The 24,526-nt window shown below is 42.8% G+C and overlaps 1 protein-coding gene and 1 long non-coding RNA gene across 2 annotated transcripts; both read left to right on the top strand.

Moving 5' to 3' along the window:
* Positions 1-560: 560 nt before the first annotated feature.
* Positions 561-23,684, top strand: LOC136424824 (transcription factor HIVEP3-like). The gene is made up of 3 exons (XM_066413493.1): positions 561-838; positions 13,068-13,163; positions 13,569-23,684. Exons 1-3 carry the CDS (start codon positions 799-801, stop codon positions 22,445-22,447), a joined length of 9,015 nt encoding a protein of 3,004 aa, XP_066269590.1. The 5' UTR covers positions 561-798; the 3' UTR covers positions 22,448-23,684.
* On the top strand, positions 4,761-7,657 carry LOC136424256 (uncharacterized). Its single transcript, XR_010753844.1, has 2 exons — positions 4,761-6,007; positions 6,438-7,657. It is a non-coding gene; the product is annotated as an uncharacterized lncRNA (long non-coding RNA).
* Positions 23,685-24,526: the final 842 nt, after the last annotated feature.

Raw genomic sequence — 24,526 nt, forward strand, 5'->3', positions numbered from 1 at the left:
TGCATCATTTCCTTTTCTGGTACCGGTTGCAAGGTCTATTTTAAAACATTCTATTATGTGTACACATGTGCATAGTACGGGATACATCCTCCTACAATGTATGCATAGGATGGAAAACATTAAATGCGTTTGAGCAAGTGGAAAGACGGTGAAACATGTACGAGATTGATGTTTTTAAATTTGGCGCGTAATTTTGGCGCGCCAGACGTCAGGAGTTTCATGAATGAGTCACGCTGCTGTTGCCTGGGCGGCACGACCATCCGGTCACGTGACCCCGCGTTGTGAACACCCGCAGGTCGGGCTGCTCCGCGATCACTCCGCGTGTAAACACCGCTCTACTTTGTTCCCCTTTTCGCACTACTCTAAACCCATCAAACACAAAATTCATACCAATTTTCTCCATTTATGTCTAAATATTCTATATAGAAACACATATTCCTGTTGATTTTGAAGAGTTTGAGTAGAAATTATGAGAGAAAACTTGGAGAATTCCCGGGAAAACCCAGCGTGGAAGGATAATTATTCGCCGGCGGTAAAACTCCGGGATCTCCGTCTAGCCTCGCTCTGGGGCGTGGCGGGGGATCCATGACGTCATTCCAAGCTCTTGTTTTTTTGTCTGGGAGAGAAAGCAGTTAAACTTGCACTTTCCGCCACATTTCAGCTGGAATACGGAGTTTTCTTCCACAACTAGGAGGTCAAAGGCTCGCTACGTCGACGGGGAAAGTCCAGGGGACATGTCTGCACACACTTTGTGGGGAATTCCGCCATAACTTCGCAGAAACCAGGGACGTTAAGACCATGCCACGTCGGAAACAAGTCAACCCAAAGCCGTTGAAACGTAAGCATTTTACCGTTAAATTCTACCTTTATTTTCCATAAAGTCGCCACTTTTGGTATCCTGGGTCTGTTGGTTACGACAGAGAGCAGTATTTTGGCTGCATTTGCGGTAGTTTGGGCGGAAATTGAGGAAGGTTCGAGGTAGAACTATGGGGAAATACCTTGCCATGTTTTGGGGTTGCCCTCATTATGTATTCACGAGTAGCGAGTGGTGAGTAGTATGACTGTGAGGTCAGCGCTCGATTCGGCCTTGTTTGCGGCCGAAATGGACACTTTGGGCCACATTTCTGACCACAAAAGCAACCCACTACAACCCCTGATGACCACTACATCATTTCTGTCCTCTTATGTGGCTGAAAATACGGGAGTTTCGGCGATTTTTATGGGGAATCTCGAAATACGTTGTGGGCGATTCCACTTGTAAGGGTCGAGAGGGGTGAACAGGTTGTTGTTAGGCTGCATGCTGTTTGCCCCAAGGCCCTCGTGTCATGTGACAAATATGTTGTCCTTGTTTTCTTTCATTGGCTTACAAACTGCAAAAACCTTGACAAAAATACAATTTGTGACCTCTTTTTGTACATGAACGGTCGTTTTGGTCCCGAATTTGGCATTGCTAATCATTATTGAAACTGACGTCATGGTTTTCGGTAGCGGAATGTTGGGGTATGTAAAATTCATGGAAGGCAGCCAGGTTTTAGCAGTCAGGGTGTAAAGTGTTGTTGTTCAACATCCTGGAAACTGTGCAGAGACGGGATTTTTTCAATTAAGGAAGGGGATTCCAAGAAAATTTTTTTCGGTCTTTTCGCTATTTATTTCTGATTGTACTTGAATCTACTGGGTTTGATTTGCTTGTCATATGGCGTAAAAAAATTGTACGATTGCAATCTATACAATGATTTTTTTGCATCCTTTTTGCTAGTTTGTGGTCTCATATTACACTGGAAATGAATTACAGAAAGCAACCATGGTTCAACTTTAGTTTAAGTCACATATTTTTACGAGCCTTTCATACGTGAACGAAAAATAGGTCACCAAAACACAACAGGTTTATAGTCCTGTCCCTTAGGAGACTGCATCGTACAATACACATGTATTTTATCATCATTTCCTCCTTGCTTTCTGTTTCTGTCGGACAAGATTTCAAGTTCTCTTTTCCTTATTTTCTTTTGATCAATAACGAAAGGTGGAAAGACAACACCTGCTATTGTGACACCTGTTGTGCAGGTAGTAACAACAGGTAATTCCCATGGGTATTTTTAAAAGGGTATCAAAATCTCCCAACTTGCCCCTCCCCCTAGATGTTAATCACTTTACAATACAACATTGTTTTTGTGTGAACAATATTTTAGAATTATGTGTAGGCTTAGAAGACATATTAACTGTTATATTATACGTTGTTTACTTTCATACTAGTACTCTTGGAAACAATATTTATTTCTCCATCAATTTTGGCTATAGATATTCAGTTGAAACAAAGCAAAATTGAATATGATGCAATACTAGTATGTTGTGATGTATGTGTCTCACCTAAAAAAAGTTGATACTTTTTTACAAGGAAGCAAAATTTGAATTCATTCTGCCAGAAAAATTGTAATCATAGTAACGCAGTGTTTATGAAGAATGTTGATTATTACAAGATAAAATCAGTAATTGAAGATAGCATTTAAAAACAACAAAACACAGAAGAAGTCAGGACTTGATAAATTGTTTTTGTTGGATTTTCCAGCACAATACTTTTGCAAACAACTTTTATCTCATAATTATTCAAGTCTCTAGGGTATCTTTAACGCAAAAAGCCACCCAGTTTGGTACAATCAAGTTTCTATCCTCCAAGGACTTGGGTATTATCAAGGAGGTTTAGTCTTGTAGGCTCATGTTGTTGTAGTGCCAAGTGGCACGTAGGTCAGCAAGTTTCCTTGCTGTTCCAGTATATTTTTTCATGGAGGGGTTGCTATCCCTTCCCCTTTAACATGCTCAAGGCACCTCAAGGCACCTCCTCAAACACAGGACCCCCATTTTGCGTCCCTTCCGAAAGACAGGTGCAGCCCCAACCAAGATGCCCTTCCCAGGATTTGACCAGGTTGTCCTGGAGTTACCAACTAATTGGAAACAGGAGCTCAACTGTGCTACTAGTTGAGTAACAGGAACATCTCTCCGTGGCTCCGAACTAGTTTAGTAAGAGGCGAACATGAGAGCCGCAGAAAACCAACTAGGAATAGGATGGCACCCAGGCTAGAAAGTACCCACCCCCTTTTCAATGGGACGCTAGCCATATACACACTTGGACATTGTACTTTAGACTTTGTACAATAACCTACAATGCTAGCATTCAACATTGACTCAGCTTAACCCTTGTTATGCAAAGCTCTGCTCTAGCCAGTATGATTTTGGAGACTATGATGGACCCAAGAAAGTGGAAGGTTACAGAATTGTATAAATATTAATCAAGAAAAGTATATATATATGTATGTTTGAACTAGCTGAAGTTCAGACAAATAGTGAAGCACATGTGTATTACATCATTTAATAGTAAGTGTTTAGAAAAAAACTGTGTCAAATGATTTAGAAAATGTATACAAAGTAACAGTTTAATGTTCTTATTAGATTAAGGGTAGTTGTTGCATTTTAGTAGGTTGGGGGGTTTATTGAAAAATAGCTGCTTTATCAAGTTTATGTGTGTAAGATCCACTACCTGAAAGGGGGAAAGTCAACCTTACAAGTTACAAACATGTACATGTAAATGCAAGATGTGACTGGTGGCTGACCACTTTATGGTGATCCCTTAGAAAAAATATTTCCTATTGAGTCAATGACTCAATATATATAATAGTTACCAGCTGTCCACAGAGACCCGATTTCATTGGTCCCCTCGGGCAGTATTGCCTTTATCTCAATACTGTATATTCAGTTATGATTTTCACCGGAATATAATTTTGTGGTAGAAGGAGAAAGAAGGTTTTTGCAGTGTATAAAGTTCGCTGTTCAACAATTCTGTGGTACAGGTGTAATACATTGCAAATGCATATTCGTAGTATCATGAATTTGCAGTGGAGAGGTCAGTACGAAAACTGCAAACATGAAAGTATTAGAACCATCAGACTTTAAAGTAGCTGTCTTGATTTTTCTTCTAGGAGAGTGGAGATGTATAAAGAACAGGTATTTGACTTGTAAAAGCCTCCCCAATCAGGATATTTGCACAACTTACTTACTAGTGGTTTACTGAGGAATGGTATAGCACCATGTCAATCCTTTGTGCGTACACAGAAATTTCCCACACTACTCGGCATGTAACTCAAAGTGAGGCCTATGTGGGCTTGGGAAATTGCTTGGCCCACTCCCAGCACATGGGCTGAGGTAAGAGCTATTTATAGAACTCCTGTTGTAAAGGAGAACATATAACCATGAAGAAGATGTTAAAATGATTAAAATTTACGAAATGGTCTCCGTTTTGTTGAAATATTGAGAATATTGAAAAGAGAGTATTGAAAACAAAACAAAGGAAGTCAACAATGAGTCGTTCTATTATGAACATTTGAAAACAAAGTAGTAGTATATATATAGTCTTATATATAGGTAGATCAGTTGGATAAATAAAGATGCGTTCGTGAAAATCAATGTTGGAAAACACCTTTTGGGACATGCAAATATCAACATTGAACTTGTCTCATGGTTCTGCCACATGTCCATCATTTTAGAGGCGGGGCATTTGTAGCCCACTACCCTTAGTCTGATAAGATGTTGACAATGTAATTCAAAGCAATGTTTCTTTTTTAAAAAGATGGCTGGAATGAAAAAATGTACTTCTGCACAAGGACCACCTGGCCATGATTGCCAGTTTTTGTGGTCAATTTTTGACTATTTTCCCCCCATTGACCCAAGCATTGTTAGAGAATCCTATCTTTACACTACCAAAAATGATTTTTCTTGTTTTTTCTTGTTTTCTTGTTTTTACTTAATTCGTGGACAAATTTTCTTGAATGAAGAACTTCCATGAAAATGATAAGAATAAATAAGAAAAGCACAAGGGACCATTCCAAGAATCTTGTCTTGTAAATTCTCACAACAAGAAACATTTTCTTATTTTTCTTAGATAAAGAAATAATTTCTAGAAAGGATTTTCTCTCATAAGAATTTTCTAGAAATTGAAGTTAAAAGTTCTTGTTTTTCTTGTATGGAGAATCTATTTCTTGCCATGTATAAGAAAATACAAGAATTTTTTTCTCCCCTATCTTCTTTTTCTGGTAGTAAGAAAAAACAAGAATTCAAGATTATGAAAACAAGCAACAACTAGAATTTTATTCTTGAGTGTTCTTTATTTTCGTATCAAGAAACCTTGAGAAAGAAATTCTTGATTTTCTTGGGATGTTTAAGAAAATAGAAGAATTTTCTTCTTGCCTTTCTTGAGGTATCCTGCTTAGAAAAACAAGAATTTTCAAGATATTCAAGCTAGAAGACAAAGTTTGAGTCATAACTAGAATAATATTCTTGAATGTTCTTGATTTTCGTATCAAGAACCTTTGAGAAAAAAATTCTTGCTTTTCTTGGGATGTTTAAGAAAATAGAAGAATTTTCTTCTTGCCTTTCTTGGGGTATCCTGCTTAGAAAAACAAGAATTTTCAAGATATTTAAACTAGAAGACAAAGTTCGAGTCATAACTAGAATAATATTCTTGAATGTTCTTGATTTTCGTATCAAGAAACTTTGAGGAATGCATTTCTTGTTTTTCTTGATAATAATACTTTAAGAAATACAAGAAATACTTTGAAATTCTTATTTGAACTCGTATAATATAATGGTTGTTTCCTGGCTAAGATGAGGCTATTGCAAGAAATAGAAGCCAAGTTAAATTTTCTTTAAAAATCTTGATTGTACTAGCAAATATCTGCATAAAATTTTGACCAATGGCAACACTTGCCATGTGATCTTTTCCTAACTCCTGATTGGTGGTTTCAAATGCCACAGGCAGTTGACAGCAGGGCCAAAGCTCTGAGAAGTTCATGCCTTCAAGTGCTGTTCACTTCTAGTTCTATTTTGTATTAATTGAAGACTCAAGTCGGTTTCAAAGTCAAAACCCAGGTACAAGAGAACATATACAAGATGGGGATCATGGTCTGAGCCTGCAGCAGATGCCAAATTTTGCACGGAAACACTGGATAGCAGTATGTAAAAGGTAAGTGCCCCCCTCCCCACCCGACTGTATGAAAATCAGCTCAACTTTATCAACTTTATTTATCATATGAAAAAAAAAAGTCAAAGGGCCCCTGGATGGTTTAATCGTCAAAAGCATCAAGCATTAGAGATAATGATAAGTATAGCCTCTTTGGGTCCAACTCAAAACATCTTTTTGGCCGATGAATTAATAGATTTTAATCAAAAAGCGATCCGCACACATTGGAAGATTACATTCCACCTCTGAGGGGTGGACTATTTTAAACATATTGTTTCTGGAAAACATATGGATAGGTTAACGAATGATAAAACATATGATGTGTTTTGTGAAGAAATCAATTCAATTGGAACTTTCACATCTAGAAGCCGGAAGTTAGTTAGCTCAACTCAGAAAGTAAGAATGAATAACATAGTCTTCATTTTTCCCCCAGATGTTGGAAGATGCCAATGGGAATGCCAATGTCAACAGAAATGGGCTTGAAGCGTTTGGTTTCCATAGTCGAAGATGATCATCTGTTAACACTGCCAAGTCAGATGAGGCTGCTCTACACCACCATCCAAGACAATAAAGAATTATATATTATGAAATATATCATATGTAATAAATCATATAGCATGTTAATTACATAGCAGTTTGTAATATTTATGTCCTTTCAGTTTCAGTAGGCTTTGTATCAAAATTAGTTTTGGTATTTGTACAACAATTATATTGTATATAATGTATATTATTATTATACCTATTATTTTTGAAATAATACACTGTAAAGCTTTGCCAATGTCATTTTTTTATACCAGACTCCACAATTTACAGAAATATTAAGCCATCAACATGTCATTTTAACTGTAACTCTTGGAGTGAGATTCTTATTGTAAGAACATCAGTCTTAAGAGTAAGAAAACATTTCTAGGTAGCAAGAATTGTGTTCTTGAAGTAAGAAAAGCATTCTTGTTGTAAGAAGATTAATCTTAGAAGTAAGCAAACATTTCTTGACAGCAAGAATTGTGCTCTTGGTGGAAGAAAAGTATTCTTGGTGTAAGGATATTAATCTTAGAAGTAAGAAAAAAATTCTTGGCAGCAAGAATTGTGCTCTTGATATAAGAAAAGTATTCTTGTTGTAAGAAGATTAATCTTAAAAGTAAGCAAACATTTATTGACAGCAAGAATTTTGCTCTGGGTGTAAGAAAAGTATTCTTGGTGTAAGAATATTAATCTTAGAAGTAAGAAAAAAATTCTTGGCACCAAGAATTGTGCTCTTGATATAAGAAAAGTATTCTTGTTGTTAGAAGATTAATCTTAGAAGTAAGTAAACATTTCTTGGCAGCAAGAATTGTGCTCTTGATGTAAGAAAAATATTCTTGGTGTAAGAATATTAATCTTAGAAGTAAGAATACATTTCTTGGTAGCAAGAATTGTGCTCTTGATATAAGAAAAGTATTATTGGTGTAAGAATATTAATCTTAGAAGTAAGCAAACATTTCTTGGTAGCAAGAATTGTGCTCTTGATATAAGAAAAAATATTCTTGGTGTAAGAATATTAATCTTAGAAGTAAGCAAACATTTCTTGGTAGCAAGAATTGTGCTCTTGATGTAAGAAGATTAATCTTAGAAGTAAGAAAACATTTCTTGGCAATAAACAATCTTTGCTCTTGATGCAAGAAAAGTATGCTTATTGTAAGAAGATCAATCTTAGAAGTAAGAAAGTATTTTCTAGGCAGCAAGAATTATGTTCTTGAGGTGAGAAAAATATTCTTTGTATAAGAAGATCAGCTCTAGAGGTAAGAAAGTATTTCTAGGCGATAACAATTTTTGCCCCTGAAGCGAGAAAAGGATTCTTGATGTAAGAAGATAAATCTTGATGTAAGAAAACATTTCTTAGCATTAAGCATGTTTGGTCTTGAAGTGAGGAAAATATTCTTAGTGTAAGAACCTAAATCTTGAAAATAAGAAAGCAGTTCTAGGTATTAAGATTGCAGGTCTTAAGTAGAGAAATGCATTCTTGTTATAAGAACAAAAAACTTGAAAAGAAGAAAGGATTTCTTGGCTGTAAGAATTTTGGTCTTGAAGTAAGAAAAGACGTGTTGGTATAAGAACCTAAATCTTAGAAATATGAAAGTAGTTCTTGCTATCAAGAATTTTGGTCTTAAGAAGAGAAATGCATTCTTTTTGTAAGAACATAAAAGCTAGCAGTAAGAAACCATTTCTAGGCAGTAAAGTTTTGGTCAAGAATACCAGCCTTTAAGTGAGAAATTAATTCTTAGTATAAGAACCTCAGATCCATGTGTCTGAATCAAGAATAAACATAGAAAAAAAATCTTACTGCAAGAATTACTTTCCGGCAGTAACCAAGGTCATTTTTATAAGAAAGATTTTCTTACTACAAGAAAAAGCTCAGTAAGTAAAAAATTGCTTAATTCGTGGACAAAACCTTTTTCTTGAATACAGAAAAATTTGCTTGCATGAAGTAATATTTTTCTGTATGTAAGAAAAAACTAGAATACAAGAAATTGCATTTTTGGTAGTGTAGTGGTTCCCTGTCTAGACTTCTTCAAGTTGAATGGCCACTATACATAGTAGTCAGGTTTGACTTGTTTTGACATTCTAACTCCCTGAACATGGTTATCTTAGATTTTTAAAGTATGCATTTAAGTGAAATATTTTGCTTTCAAGGAATGATATTTAGAATTATGTATTTCTTGTTGTTCCATTTTTTGGCCAATCCATGATGACACTGCATTTTTTCACCTTCAGTCTGCAAAAGTAGCCATTTGACACCAAACTTTTGTTGGTTAGGGGGTTAAGCAGCAGGCAAACAAGTTGCTGTTGTTTTTTCGTTTAGTATCTTTCAACAATTTGTAGAATCATGGAAGCGCCACTATCAAACATTCAAAGACAGGTGATACGTTTCAAAAATTGGCAGTGGTCGGTGACCCACACAAATAGTCTAATGGTATAAACACTAAACAGGAATTTTTGGTTGTATTTTTAGAATAGTGGTGATGTCATCCTTTTTTGGTAAGATCTCAAACTGAAGATGGATCTTCAGTTAAAAATGCAATAAGGTACATATTTATGTAAGGTAGAAATTTACATCATGTAACACATACATGTATGTGGAACAAGCTTTCTATACCATTTTGAAATGACAAGGTTTAGATTTAAAACTTCCTTCATGTACATATGATATATATATGATATAACATTTCTGCATTTCTATACATGTCCTAAATGATCTTGCATGTCCAGGAAAAATGATTTTTTCCATATTGTATTTGTGGTTGGCATATTTCTTTAACAAACATTTGAAAATTTTTCTTGTTCAACACCTGTTTCTTCCTCTATCTTCACTCTCCATTTCCTTATTTGCAGTTTTGAATGGGGCAGTAAAAGTGTCCCTAAAAAGGGTTGATTTTTGTTCAAAGATGGCAATGCGCAAAATCCAATCTTCAAGCATTTACGCATGCTGTAAGGTATGCTTAAAGATTGGATTCTATTTCTTAATGTGTTGTTTCGGAAATATTAGTGAATGTCCCTTTGTTATGAATTTGACCTGCCGTTGAAATATTTTTCAAAAACTTCCTTATTTGCTTCACACATCTTACTTCCTGTACTGTACTTCAACTTTAGTACAAGCCACTGATGACTGACACTGTTACCATGACCCTTTAGTTTCATAGTTCAGTTGTGAACAAGAGTTTTGATAGGGCAATAATTCATAAAGATGTCCAGCAGATACAGATTAAATCCGGTTAAGAATGGTATTTCTCTCTACATATGCATTTGAGGCGGAAGTAGTGGTAGGATCCATACTGTTTTTGTTTACTGTACATAGGGCTTCAAATACCCAACTGCAAATTGTATTGAGTTTGTAGAAAATAAAGAGGTAACTTTCAATTTGGCGTTGTTAGAGTCACAATTTGTGAAGAAGAAAAAAATTAAGAAAAAGTATTATTTAAAGACTGATATTCTGGAAAAGGAGAAGACATTGTTTGTAAAAAAAATGACTAAGCAATTTCAAACAAAGAAGTTGTTCACATCAGCTCATCACAGACTCATTCTTTAAGGTTGACATACCACAGTTTTCATATGCATTTTTTCTCCCACAAAATTCTCAAGAGTGCCCACAGAAAAAGCCCCATGTTAGTTTATCGTGGTGACTTCCCCCATTAGCCAATGGCGTCAGTTCCGTTCCGCGTTCCCCCCTCGCCACTGAGATCAGGCCACGTTTTGTTTACTGCCCTCCAGTCACCTGCCCTTTCTGGCCAAACAAGACACGCCACCGCTTTGTCCCAGCTGCCGAACCCACCCCTGCATTATCCCCTCTCCAGGCACCAGGCATCACATGCTGCTATTATCAGCCCTTAGACCTGTCAATCATTTACCCTAGCAACCAATCAGGAGCCGGGTTCCAAGGGTATGACATCATGCTGTGGAAAGCTTTGAAGTATTCTGGGTTGGCCAGCAGCCAATGTAGTGATGTAGTACAGTGGGCATTTATAAATAGCCTTCTGTCTGGGGTAGATTTCGGCCAAGCACCCAACTCATTGGGCTGCGCCATTTCGATGAAAATCGAGGGGTGGCCTTTCGTTGTTTACGAAACAGGAATTGTTGTGTTTTCGCTCCTTTTAGGCGGGATTTTCTGTAGTTTTTTTTTGCCATCGCAGCAAATCTTTGCAAACCCTCTGGCAGGACTTCAATTAATTTGAATCTTTTGATATTAGATGGATTGGCTTTATTTTTTAACCGTCATTTGCAACAAGATCCTGTCAAACGAAATAACATTCAGAAAGACTACAACAAACGATGCTGTATATTTTGTTGCTGTTACATTTTTTTCAGAACTGAATTGCTCCATGCAAGAGATTCGTTGCACAGAAAAAAATTAAAATTACAGTACAATACTACAAAGGCCTTTTGTTTCGTGGGGGCAGAACCCATGGCCACAAACTGCTTCCTCAAAAAATACTATGAAAGATCGGCTGTGTCTCTATGAATCCATTTTAATATATGGATTGTGACTAGTCATTAAAATGCGAGGCAAATTGTAAAAGACCTGCACTATATGTATCATTAAGTGTATGACCCCGACATACTCCAGGGAAAATTGGCTCTTTGTCAGTGGGTGAACGTGCGTCATAGAATGGCTATTATTTACCTGTGCAGCCGATATGTGATACATGGGGGTCTTCTCAAAGGTTCGAAAGTAGTTCAAAGGAAAATTTAAGGAACTGTTTTATTCAAAACCTAGTTATTGTTCCACAACCTTAATTGCATGTAATTGAGTATGCATATTCAGGCCAAGGCTATTATTGTCTGAATGTTGATTTTTTCTTTGCTTCTCAGATTTCCAATAAAGATACCATAATTCTACATTTATAATTTTAATTCAACATGAAATCCAAGTCTGAGGGGAAGCGTATACATTTTGTACCTGGTTGGTTCACACAGTTTCAGAGAGTAATACTACGTAGGCAGACTCAAGCTTAAGTTTCATTCCAGCCCTCTGTTTTCACCTTGACCACTTTCATTCAGAACGTTATGTTTTGGGGTGCATGTTTTGTTTGTTTGGGAACAGCATAACTAGAGAAGTCATTGATGGAACTTTATGATATTTGTTGTACGTAGATATAGGGTTAGGCAAAAGGAAGAAAACGATGAGATTTTGGGCCCCCTAGTGGCTTTCTATTGTATTGCAGGGAAACTCGTGTTGTGTTTTTTATTAAATTTTAAGATGTCGTAGAACCAAGAAAACATATTGGTGTTTCCTCACTGTCAATATCGTTCCATAAATACACATTTCTCAGCTGCTTTTTGGACAGCAAGCATCAAAGAAATGGAATGTTGATTTGCGTCTTGGTTGAACCTTTGAAACGCCCCTCTTTGTAAAACATGAAGTCATGCCTGTAGCGGATGTGGCTTCCCTTGGCAACAAATGCTGCCGTGTTGCCATCTGCGTCACAAACCTGGTCCCTGTTGTTGCCAAATATATATACCCTTCCAGGGACTGAACCACTGGTTCTAAGAAGCGGGGGTGGAGGTCTGTTTTTTTGTGTGGTGCTGAACTACATGTACTGTAAAAGAGGAAATATTTGCAGGCATTCAATTTTGCGGTGGGGAGAAAATTGAGTGTTCACAGTGGTTTAAGTTTGCGTTTAAAACAAGGAGGTCGCACTCTTTCAGAAGACAGACCAAAAATTTGTGGTGGTTTTAAGTTCATGTAGTGAAGAGGTCGCTGCAAAGTGCAAACATTTTCCTTTTTACAGTATACACCCTTCCAGGGACTGTACCATTGGTTCCAAGAAACGGGGGTGAACAGTGGTTGTATTGCTGTGCTGGTGTATTTTTAGCCTGTTTGTAGGGCGCACCAGGTGCCACTGTTTACATGTTTACTTACCTTTACAGCTGAATGGATTCTTGTAAACAGGATGTAACAATGAAAACAAAAGGCAGCACCTTAAAAAATGTATTACGAATATTTTATGACTAAATTGTGAGAATCTAGCGTCAACTACCTTTTTTTTTTACAGAACATTTATTTGAAAGTTCATGACCGAAGGCTACGGTAATTGCAATTAAATGGACTTGGGAAACATAAATTTGTAGAAACACAGGGAAACATATACAAACATGTATGTGACAAACATGTATGTGACAAGGACTATATCTAGACAAGTTGGGTTTGGATTCTTTTTTGGAAGCAACTATTGATATTAGCCATTATGTGCAGTAAACCATATACATGTAGACTGGGTAAGGTTTCCTAACAATTGTTTGCTACTACACAGCAGTCAACATGATAGTAAAAGCATATCAACCACAGCAAACAATTAACAAGAGGACAACATGAAAATGCAGTAAATGCAGAAATGTTCGCGATGGTTTTATGTTCACGGTTTTTGCGGTAAGTTCTTCGTCGCAAACTTAAACCACCGGTGTGTTTTGCCCTCCCTTGTCTAGTATTATCTCAAATGCGAACACTCCATTTTATCCGTACCGCGAAATTAAAACCATGCAAATTAAACTTGAATGCATTTAACAGTATAATTATTCTTCTATTTTGCAGGGCAAAGAGAGGAGGCAGAGGAGCTGCTGAGGAAAGTGAATGAAACCAGCTCTCCAACCACAGGAGAGGATGAGGAGGAGGTCAAGAAGGGCAAAGGTCAATATCATGTACTATTAACTATTGCACTACTGTACAATCATGGGATTCTTTATTAATAGTCCAGCAGGATAGCTGAAAATTATGCAGATTTGTCTAAGACTAAGAGCACCAAATTTGGCATTTATGAAGTTGAACATATTCTGGATATGGAGGCAACAACTTCTGCCCTTGTTACAGAAGAAGAAAACATCCAAGTACATGTGCAGCAAGCGGTGGGACAAACATAATGACTTTATTATCATTTGTCTGGATAAAATTTTGAAACAGACGTTTCAGACAGCATCCGTTGCCTTTCGTCAGTGACAAGGGAAGAACTGGAGAATCAGGTTTTATACCAAAACTCTAAATAGAATTTGACTAGTGTGATTTCAAAAGTTTTTAACGACTGATTTGATTTTTCAGGTGAGGACCTACAGGCTGCTGGGAAGCCCGATGAAGTTGACGCGCAGCTGCCCAAGAGACAACGGATAGGAACACGGTCAGCAAGCAAGGACGGCAACAAGCAACAGGCAACAAAAACTAAGAAAGCAACCCCAAAAGTTGACCCAGAGGTCACAAAAAGCAGTCAAAATGGCAGGAAGGCGCCCAAGAAGACACAGGGCAAAGGTCGGGGCAAAGGTCGTGGTAGGGGTCAGCGGCAGGCAAAGGTCGCCTCGAAATTACCTTCTCCGAAAGCCAACAATCACGACGAAAACTCGCTGGACCAGTTTGAACTGGCTGAAGAGGACTCCAAGTCGGGTAAGGAGGTGGAAAAAGAGATTGTTGAGAAACCGAAGCCAAAACCTGCGGTGTCTGAGAAACCCAGCTCCAAGCGAACAAGGGAACCAATGAAAAGCAGCCCCGAAGGCAAGAGCGAAGTTGTAGCGGCAGCCCAAACCGAGCCGGAAGAACAAACCGACATGACCGACTTGGAGGTCCAGGCAAGAAACGAGGCACTGGAAGCCCTCTTACAGATCACAGACTCCGAGCTGAATAAAATGGACAGGTCGCCAAGCTCAACACAACCGCCTTTCCCTCCCCAGGTCACCCCAAGCCCTGCCCAGCAGCCTGTAGGTCAAAGGTTACACCCTGCTGAAAGCCCAGCTGTGGTCACCATGCCAACAGGTGTTCTAAGAGCAGTGCATGATGGGAGGGGTGATGTGCAGTACCATGTGAGGTCAGAGGCCGTGGAGCAGCAAGCGTTGAAACTGCTCTACACAAAGCAACCAGGGGTTACAGAGAGCCACATGTTGTACAGAGCATCGAAAATGATGGGCAAGACCGACTTGGTGGAAGCTATGAAGCAAGAAGAGCTGGCCAAGCAAGACAAGAAGCAGAAGAAGGCTGGCAGGCATGTTTGCCCGTATTGCGGCAGAGGCTGTGCCAAACCGAGTGTACTGAAGAAGCACATTCGGTCACACACGGGTGAACGACCTTACCCCTGCGTACCGTGTGGCTTCGCATTCAAGACCAAAAGTAACCTGTACAAGCACCGCAAGTCCCACGCGCACGCTCTCAAAGCTGGCCTTGTCACGAACCCCGATGGCTCGAAGATTGAAGCAATGGACGACATCATAGACGATGGTGTTGACACGACAGACAGCGAGGACGACTCTGACGAAACGGCCGAGGCGAAAATCAGCGAAGGCACCGACCACGCGCAAAAACTCCTGGTGAGCAATATGCGGATTCCAAGCTCCTACGCAATGCCTGTGCACATGTCGGTGTCGTCAGCAGGAAGTAACACGGACGATCCTGGACTTTCAGAGGGGCTGGCCTCCAAAATGAGGGTCCCCTATCCCTCGCCGCAGCCAAGCCAATCACAGCCCATGTACTTTGTCCCAGGCAGGGAGGGCAGCCAAGTGCAAATGCATCCGGACAAGTTTGTGCTCATTCAGCCGGCAGTGTCGCAGGTACAGAGCGGGCTCCCCGTTAACATGCCCGTTCACATGAGGCCCGCGGTGCAGACGCTGGCGCAAACCGTCCGGGAACGTCTCGCAGCAAAGTCCCAAGAGAATCTTGCGGACAAGTCGCGGCAGGAGGCACTACGACAGCGCCGTATGGCCATCTCCAACCTTTCCCCCCTGCCTCCCTTGAAGACGAGCAACTTTGGTAACGTGATGTCTCTCTCCATGCCCTCGCTTCCGGATGTGGGGCAGCAGTCAACTCCGACATCCATGGTTCCAAGGCAACAAGTGGTCCAAACCATGTCTTCACCTTTGACCCCAGGGTCAAAATCAGTCTCCATGTCGAATGTCACCAGCAAAGACTCCTCCCAGCAGCCCCAGCGAAGCCTGGACCGAGAGAGTCTCCACGAACGCATCATGCAGCTCATCAACCAGAACGAGGCCATCGTCGAGAGCCAGAGTCTCGAGAACGTGAAGCCGCGCCGCATGTCGGGATCTCGCCGGTCGAGTATCGAGTCCCCCAAACCGACAAGCATGGGATACCTCGACCTCATGAAGAAGTCAAGCCCAGAGGTGAGCCAACAGCTAAACTCGCAGAGCATCCAAGGGAGGAGGGGTTCGCTGGGAAACTTGTCCGAAATGCAGACTTTGGGGGCTGGGATTCCCCCTATGACTCCAGTCACAACCATCTCCTTCTCACTGTCTCCTTCCCCCTCCATGGGCCTGGTTGCCATAGCAACGACAGCGCCCGCGTCCCCATTGGTCAACACCTCGAGCTTCATGGCGACCCCACCTAGCAACGGTTCGTCGGGAGGATCAAGCCCTGTCGTTCAGCTTCCCACAAGGGCAGAAGTTCTCTCCTTTCAAATGTCGAAGAAAGGGATGGAAAAGGAGACGTCAGAAAAGTGGAGCGGACCCCAAGGGAAAATGACAGAGCCGCAATTCACAGGTCCTCCTGTCCCCATCAATGTAAATAGTGTTCAAACGTCCGCGAATTTCACAAGTACAGCAGCGGCGACAAGCAGTGGTATTTGCTCACAGGGGGGACCAGAGGCAGGCAGCAGTATGATCAGGGAGCTTCTGCTGAGTCGAGGCAGGATTCAGACAGAGATGATGAAGTCATCCACGGAGAGGGATCTCCCAAAACATCCCAGTTATGCAAACCCGCTGGAGTTGCAAACTTCGGTGCGGATGATACAGAAGGAGGACCGCGTCCTCCACAGCCCAAAGAAACGAAAACTGTACGAAGAGATGCAAGCAAAGGCCCAACGTCAGGCCATGGCTTCCCTACAGCAAAGTGGAAGCCAGGCTACCATAGATGGACCGCCGCTAAAAATCTTCCTGGAAGAAGGAAGGGTATTGTCTCCTAACGTTAGGGAGAACTCGCCCCATTATGCAACCAGTGCGACCAACATGGCAGCCAGACCATCGGAAGGGAGCTCTACTCCACTAGAAACCACTTCAAGTCAGTCCTCATCGAATGAGGCAACCCAACAGGTTCACAGCAACTATGAACCTGCAACACAAAAGGAGACGAAAGATCAGCAAGTGGAAAAGACAGTGTTGTATACAAAAAGCGACACCTTCTCGCAGCTTCCCAGTGAAAAGCTTCCCCCTAAGAAGAAGCTCCTCTATGCAGGAATGCACAGTCCAAATCCAGAGGCAAGGCTGGCTATGGGGGAGGGGTCGAGTGGGTTACAAGCCACTACATCACAGAAGGTGGCAGCTGCTGATGTGAAGAAAGTATCAGGTGACGTCTTACAGCCGCTACAGAGTCTGTACCGCCTGGCAAACATCAAGGATCCTCCAGCTGCATTCATGACAAAATCAGATGTTCCTGCCGCAGATCCTAATACTACAGTTACATCCTCAGCACAGGTGGCGGAAAGAGACAAAGAAGTATCGGCTTCTGCAGTCAGACCTGAACAGCATGCACAGCCTCTTTCAGAAAAGAAAAGCAGCCCAAAAAATGATGATCAAGTACAAAAAGGGCATGTTTCGACAGCCATGGCTTCAGCTCAGTCACTCCAGTCTGTCGGCACAGGGGAACACAAGGTTTCTCGCAGTCAGTCGTCGTACCCCACGGGACAGCAGTCACACCAGGCGGTGACACTGGACAAAGTTGTGACAGTCCCTGCTGCGGGCCAGCACTACTCTTTACCAGCTGCAAACGACAAACGTACCAGAGCAGTGGATATTGGACAGCTCGGTTCACCACTAGGAGTTGCTGGGACACAGGAGAAGAAATCGCTGTCCCATGCTCTCAGCCATCCAATGCAAAATACAAAGGAGGGAGTGGTGGATACAGCATCGTTTATCCAGAGTACAGCACACCGACAGGAAGAAACAATGCAGCAAGGAAAGACAGCAGGAGTTCAGGGTCCTCCTGGACAGCTGACACCATACACAGGACAGCTGGCTGTGCAATTTTCTCAGCAGACAGCACAGGGGTTGCAAAATGCCAAACCCCATTCACAGCCGGGACACGGTGCCGAACCTTACTCACAACAGCACGCTGTGCCCTCGAACATGCAGATCCAGTTGAAAAAGTCACCTAGTGAAGAGCAGCTCTTACAAAGCAGAGGACAGCAGTCACAAACAAGAGCGCTCCCTCCAGAGGAAGTCCATCACGACCGGCAAAACAATCCTCCGAGGGCCGACCCTAACACGCCGACAAGACACAGGGTGCCCTACGTCACCTTTGAAAGAGGTAAGGAGAATATCGTCGTCATCAACGTCCCTGCCCCAGCCCCACCGAGGGAGATGCAGAGCATGAAACTGGAACAGACCGGAAATATCATCAAGGCAAATATCATGCCGGGCGCGGGAGGGCAGCAGAGGATGCTGGTCCAGATGGCAGTGCCGCTCGGCGGGCAGACCGTGCCGACCAATCAGAGCTCTCTCGTCTCCCCGTCCATGCAGGGGATCGGGATGGGGCAGAGACAGCAGAAGGTGGCCATGGCCCGGGCGCAGATGCAAGGAGCCGCCATCAAACCCGACCAGTTCGGCAAAACTGTCGAGGTCATGGCCAGCTTGCAGCCCGTCGCGCTCTTAACGTTCTGTACCCTCCATCGGCCTCAACCAATCCACCTGGAGCAGGGGTCGAACCAGACGATTTCCATGTACGCGAAGTGGAACATTGTCCCCTCTTCCATCGACGTCCGTGGGAATCTGTCCATGTACAACTCACAAGTCAATAAACGGAAGTATCGGCGGGGTATCACGACGATCGCGAATTCGACACAGCCAAGGGGCGGGATACTGACTCCGTCCAGCTTCTGGAGCTCTCGACACAAGGTAAAAGCGACGCAGCAAGCCTTGCAGGTTAAAGGTCAAACGCCGCAACCAACCAAAGAGGAGACCGTAACTCAAGCAGTCGAGGGGACGACGGCGGAGGGGGAAGTGTCAGATAGCAGGAAAAAGCTGAAAGAGGCCATCAGGGCAAAGAATGAGCCACTGAGAGTGAAGATCTTTGACGGCGGTTACAAATCGAACGAGGACTACGTGTATGTGAGAGGGCGTGGTCGGGGGAAGTACGTGTGTGAGGACTGCGGCATTCGCTGCAAGAAACCGAGCATGCTGAAGAAGCACATCAGGACCCACACTGACGTCAGGCCCTACCACTGCAAGTATTGTAACTTCTCCTTCAAAACCAAAGGCAACCTGACCAAGCACATGAAGTCCAAGGCACACAGTAAGAAGTGTCTTGAGACGGGCGTACCGGTAGAGGATGGGGCGGTAGATGACACCGGGGAGGAAACCGCCTCCAGTACGGGGCAGGACGCCGGAGTCGAAGATCACCAGTTCTCGGACGCGGAGACGACGGATTCTGCGGAGGACGAAGAAACGGAGAGCGAGAACGAAAACGAGGATGAAGACGAGGAAGAAGAAGTTGTTGAGGTCAAGGCCGGGGATACGAGCTTATCTCATGGCAGTGTCGCTCTAAGCTCATCCAATACTCAAGCTCCAGGTCTGTTCTCTATGTATCCCCTATCTGTGTCCAGTATTGGCTTGAGCACCATCTATGGCAAGTCGGTCAGCTTGTCCCAAAACGCAACCCCACTGGCGTCACCCCCTGCTAGTCTACCTGCACCGGAAGAGCTGTCTAAGACAATACAGAAGACTGTGAGGGATCTTGAAGGTAAAGAAGATGGCTCCAAAAGCCAGGAGAGTGGTAGACTAGACTTGCTGGCTGAAGCCTTGAAGCCTCGGGCCAAACCGACTACTGTTCCGCCACCACTGATGATTAGTTCAACTCAGCCTGGCATGGGGTTTTGGGGGTTAACGCAGTCTCTGAAACAGCCGCAAACTTCGGTAATTCCACCAACAAGCTTCCAGCTACCCCCTCCCCAGCCCCCAGAGCAGCGAACGCCGGAGAAACCAAACTCTTCAACGTGGCAAGTTTCGTCTCCGTTACCCCCCGTCCTCACCCCCCAGAAGATGTTCCCACACGGACCACCCCTTCCTAGCCCGTTGTTGCTAAGCCCGCCACCATTGCTGGACAAGCATGGCTACGTGACCTCTCAAATAATCTCAGCCAACCAGCCCTTGCCAGGGCATAAGGCAGCGGGAAAGACAGCAACCCTTCAAAGACAAGATGTCGTACCAATTCGTTTGCCTGCTGAAAAGGGAAACCCAATCATGCCAAGTGCACCTGTAATAGTGGCTGAAGAAAAGGCTCTGCAAAAGGAACATGCTATGGAAATGAAGCCACCTTCAAACAATCCACAGTGTAAGCCGGTACCTCACCATGTAACTGAACCAGACAGACGAACGGACCTATTTGTACACCACACACAAGTTCAGGTCAAGGTTGAACCAACAGAGCCAAAGGTTGAAGTCGAAACAGCTGAGAAGCTCAGCCAATCAGGGAGAGGGACAACTGATGCCACTCCACAGCAAGAAAATCTCAGCAGTACGAAAGATGTTGATGCCGCGCAGTCGATCTCAGAGAGGGAAATGCTGTTGGAGGGGGAAGCTCAGGAAGTCATGTATGAGGGTGGTGATTCAAGCCAAGCAAAAGTCGTCGTGAGACAAGATGGGCAGGTCGAAGAAATCCACACGTGCCATCTATGCAAACGTGCCTTCCGGTGGGGGCGCATGCTTAAAGAGCACATGAGGGCCCACGTCGAGGAGCGCCCCTTCACGTGTAAGGAGTGCGCCGTGTCGTTCCGAACCAAGGGACATCTCAGTAAGCACGAGCGCTCGCAGACGCACCACCTCAAGGTGGAGGCTGACGCCCAGTTCATGGAGTGGAACGAGGTCGAAGTCGTCGACTCCACAAACGACCCGCGACCCTTCAAGTGCAAGGAGTGTAAGGTGGCGTTTCGTATTCCCGGACACTTGGCCAAACACCTTCGGTCCAAGGGACATGCCTATGCAGTGGAGAGACAGGAACGTATTCTTCAGCTGGATGGGAGTGGCTCAGTCCAGATCAGCCCTGGGTCTTTGACAACTGGTCTGCATAAGAACGCAGGAGACATGGAGGTGGGAACATCAGAGGGAACAGTAGGAAGGGAGCTGATTCATCATGGTGATCTGAAGTCTCAAACTAGTCCCCTAAGCAGCAAAATGTCCAGTGAAACTCTGACAACTGTAGGGCCCAACAAGGAGGCAGCTGTTCGTGGAAGGATCAGAAGCATATCGGAGACAGAGGCAGAAAAGTTGGGGCGAGAGAAGCACCTGTTTGAGCGGTTCACCCGAGAAAGAACCATATCAGAGACGGAGGCGTATGCCCCACAGATGAGAGTGCCTGCAGGCATGGTACCCCTTCAGATCTCCACGACGTCCATGGCCCCAGCTACACACTACATCCTCCCGCAAACGTCGGGAGGAGTCCTCCAGCAGTTACCGGGTATCATGTACGCCCAGGCGCAGCCTATGTCTCCGCGGCTGGCCAAAACTCACATTCCCATCCAGCCTGCTCTGCCGACAAACTCGCCGGGCGTACGAGCCGTCATGCAGCCCTCCCTCGCCATCGTCCCGCAAGTGATGGCGACCGACGGAAAAACGACGATTGTCGGCACCCCCGTTTCCATGTCTTCGACGTTACCCATGCAGCCGTTACTGATTCCACAGGAGCGAAATCTGGGTACGCCGGGGCAGCCTCAGATTTTACCTCGAATGACGGCACCAGGACTTCTCATGCCCGTACCCCCCCAACACCATCAGACACCGTCCTCTGCGGTGCCCAGTACAGCCGGGGCCCAACATAGACTCCAGATGATCTCACTAGCAAAAGGGTCCGTCCCCTTTATCGTTACAGCACCGCCCATGTCTCCGATCTCCCCGGGCGCGCCGAGCTCGGTCAACGTGCATGGTGCTCCACCGTCATCTGTGCTAGCCAACATCAGTCCGGGAAGCTACAGCCCGCAGAGCAGCGACCTCGCCGCACGCACATGTCCGCACTGCAAACGGTCGTTCAAGAGCGCGCGGTACGTGTCCAAGCACATCCAGACGCGACACTCTGGAGTCAAGAACTTCAAATGTCCGTACGAGGGGTGCGATAAGGAGTACGCCATCAAAGAGTCGTACAAGTATCACATCAGTACGCACGAGAGAAACAGCAACAGACAAGCCGCGCTTGAACAAGAAGAAAACAAACGACAACGAACAACATCAGAGCAAACTGATAGCAGTGTTGAAACCATACCTGGTCCTAGCACTGAAAAGGGCAAGGAAAGTTTGAGTGAAGCAAGTACACAATCTGTTGCAAGTCAGCCAATGATATCTATTCGTCAGGAGGAAATGGGAGGTGAGCAAGACAAGATAGGGGAACCCTCAAAAGGCAAAGATACAAAGGGAAAGGCTGGGGAGTCTACCAAAGCAGAAGATCAGCTTAGAATAGAGGAGAACAGAGAGGTAACAGGGAGGAAAGAATCAAGTCCTGTACCCGATAATACGAAAAAGGATTGCAATAACTGTGCGACGGTGGACTCTGTAAAAGAGACTGAAGTATGGGCAAGAAGCAGTGAGAAAAAAGTGGGTTTCAAAGAGGAGACCGGTACAACTGCAGTTCCCATTCCAAGCACAAGAGGGCAGGTTCGGGGTGGCAAACAGGGAGTCGAGACAAGGCGCAAACGGAAACTGAGAGAACAAGTTACCGCGAAACATACCTCGCCAAAAACTAGAAAAAAGGATTCCACAAAGGGTCAACAAACGACTACCACACCCAAAAAACTCTCAGAAAAGAGGAAACTTAAAACTGAGTTAGAGTCTACTAGAGGAGATATATCCAAAACAAAGTCTAGTTCAGTATCTCATAAGATAGACACTCAAAATAATGAAGATACAGAGACAAATAAGCAAACAACCGAGTCACTAGATGGCAAAGAAAGAAAGGTTGGAGACAACCAGTCCAATTTTGAGGACAAAGAGGAAGAGAATAAATCTTGATTAATGAATATAAATTAGAAAGTCAAAAAGTCATTTGACTGATTGGACCAAAAGATGTTGACATTTCACAGGTAGTATTGACTTAGTTCAGGGTTTAAGTGAAAAAATTCTATTACGCCATGAAATGGCAAAATTTTCATTTTTGTGGATATATTTTCCATGAACTTATGGCATGTTCACATATGAATATGCCCTGTTTGTAAATTTTTTTCCTCAATGAAATTTATACAACCCTGGACTGATTTGATATTACCTGACCAGTTAAAGTTTCCATATTGCTTTCACCATACTCAAGTGAATTACCATTGACTGAAAATATCCTTACGTTTACTTCTTAAGAGTTAACTTATTTCATAGGATGGATAGGAACAATGGGATAGTGCTCTGTAGTTTCATTTTAACTCTGAGACTCCATTCACCCTTATGGTAATGAATTTTCTGAAAGACTGTGAACAAATAACCAAAATCAGAGGACCTTTTTTTCTCCAAATATCTATTCAAACTTCAACAGATGAAACTTGAATTGCTGACATGAAGCTATGCCCAGCTATTAAACATTGGACTTTTTTTTTTGCATTCTGGTTAAAGAATATAGTATTTTGACAGCTCAGATTTGGTCATTTAAATGAATATAGAGAACTGGTATTGCATAGTTACATTGCATCAATTGTTTTGTTCTGTCAGACCCTATGAATACATTATGTTGTATCTGCTCTTATCTTAGAGACTCAAACATGAAACATACATTGTATAATATCAAAGCAAATGCTTCTAAATTTACATCAGATATTGTCTAAATTTTCATTGTAGAGGTAATCAAAATTATACTGGTACTGTTCCGTGCTACAAAAGCCACCTCTTTATCATAACAGGCAAGCATTGAAAAACTCAATTTTTATTGGTAGCATTATTATCATTGCATAATGATAAGGGCCACAAGAAGATTGGTATGACTTGTAACATATGTCAACATTAAGATATTCATATCCAAAGCACCCGTTAAGGAAAAGTTGGGAAAGTTCATTCGTGGGGTCTGACAGAAAAAGAAACGTACTAAAGAATTTTCTCAGATGCAGCATTCGGTCAAACTGTGATGGCAATACTACAGCAGAGATGCGAAAGATGTTTATTTTGTTAGAAGATCCAATTGTACAGAAAGTATCTGATAGAGAGAGAGAGATACTGTATTACCTCTAAGAGCAGTTTGGTATGAGATTAAAAGTATAATGCTGCAGAAGTGTGGTTGTCTGTTTTTATGTCAGTGCCATGTTCAATTGTGAAAATACAGTAATGTCATTCTCAATTGTATTGATTGTTTTTGGCGACATCTCAGGGGCGAGCCTGATAAGATAGTATTGTTGAGAATGTTTGTCTCAGATAGTTGTACAAAAACATGTAGTTAGCATGTGAACAATCGTGAGGACTGGAATTGGGAATGACGGGTTGCTGCCTTCAAATGTTAGAAAGGAATTGATGACGTCATGATGGACGATACCATTTTAGATTTGGGGTCCTTGTCCAACTGCATAGGACGTTGGTCCAACCTTTAACCATGTGATTATCAGTGGGAAGTAAAACCAGTCATTATAGCATGGAGGAAAATAAGACTACAGAAATATTGGCAGGTAAACCATTTTGGATGTGTTACAAAGAACTTTTATGTTTCAGTCAGGCTTTTGCCATGTGTCGCAGGCCTGGGTAGCATGCTGTATAAGGAAACTCTCAACACAGTAGCTTTCTATTTCAAAATCGTACCTGCAACAACATACTGGCCGCAACTGACTAGAACATGCCCCCCTCCCACCAAGACATAAAATACTCTTCAAACATGAGGCTCCTTGAAACAGTTTAATCAGTACAAATTTCTCCTCTCGATGTTGGCATTACATCTGATCTTTAGACTGATCCACCTTTACAACTGTCACTGAGGACAGGATTTATCCATGTTATTTCTTCCTCGTGGATTTCATTATTTTATTTCTAGGGAGAAATATTTACTTCTCGTCAGCTCTCTTCAACTACCCAACTGACGCACACTACGACAGAGCTTTACTCTGTTCAAAATTGTATTTCAAAAGT

The sequence above is a fragment of the Branchiostoma lanceolatum genome, chromosome 18 (assembly GCF_035083965.1).
Source record: "Branchiostoma lanceolatum isolate klBraLanc5 chromosome 18, klBraLanc5.hap2, whole genome shotgun sequence".
In the NCBI taxonomy this organism is placed as follows: domain Eukaryota; kingdom Metazoa; phylum Chordata; class Leptocardii; order Amphioxiformes; family Branchiostomatidae; genus Branchiostoma; species Branchiostoma lanceolatum.

What these genes read in the sequence shown, in the direction of transcription:
- LOC136424824 (XM_066413493.1), top strand. Translation starts at nt 799, where the DNA reads ATGCCACGTCGGAAACAAGTCAACCCAAAGCCGTTGAAAC. An exon ending in CAACCCAAAGCCGTTGAAAC is followed by an intron (nt 839 to 13,067) that starts GTAAGCATTTTA and finishes TCTATTTTGCAG; the next exon opens with GGCAAAGAGAGGAGGCAGAG. An exon ending in GGAGGTCAAGAAGGGCAAAG is followed by an intron (nt 13,164 to 13,568) that starts GTCAATATCATG and finishes TTGATTTTTCAG; the next exon opens with GTGAGGACCTACAGGCTGCT.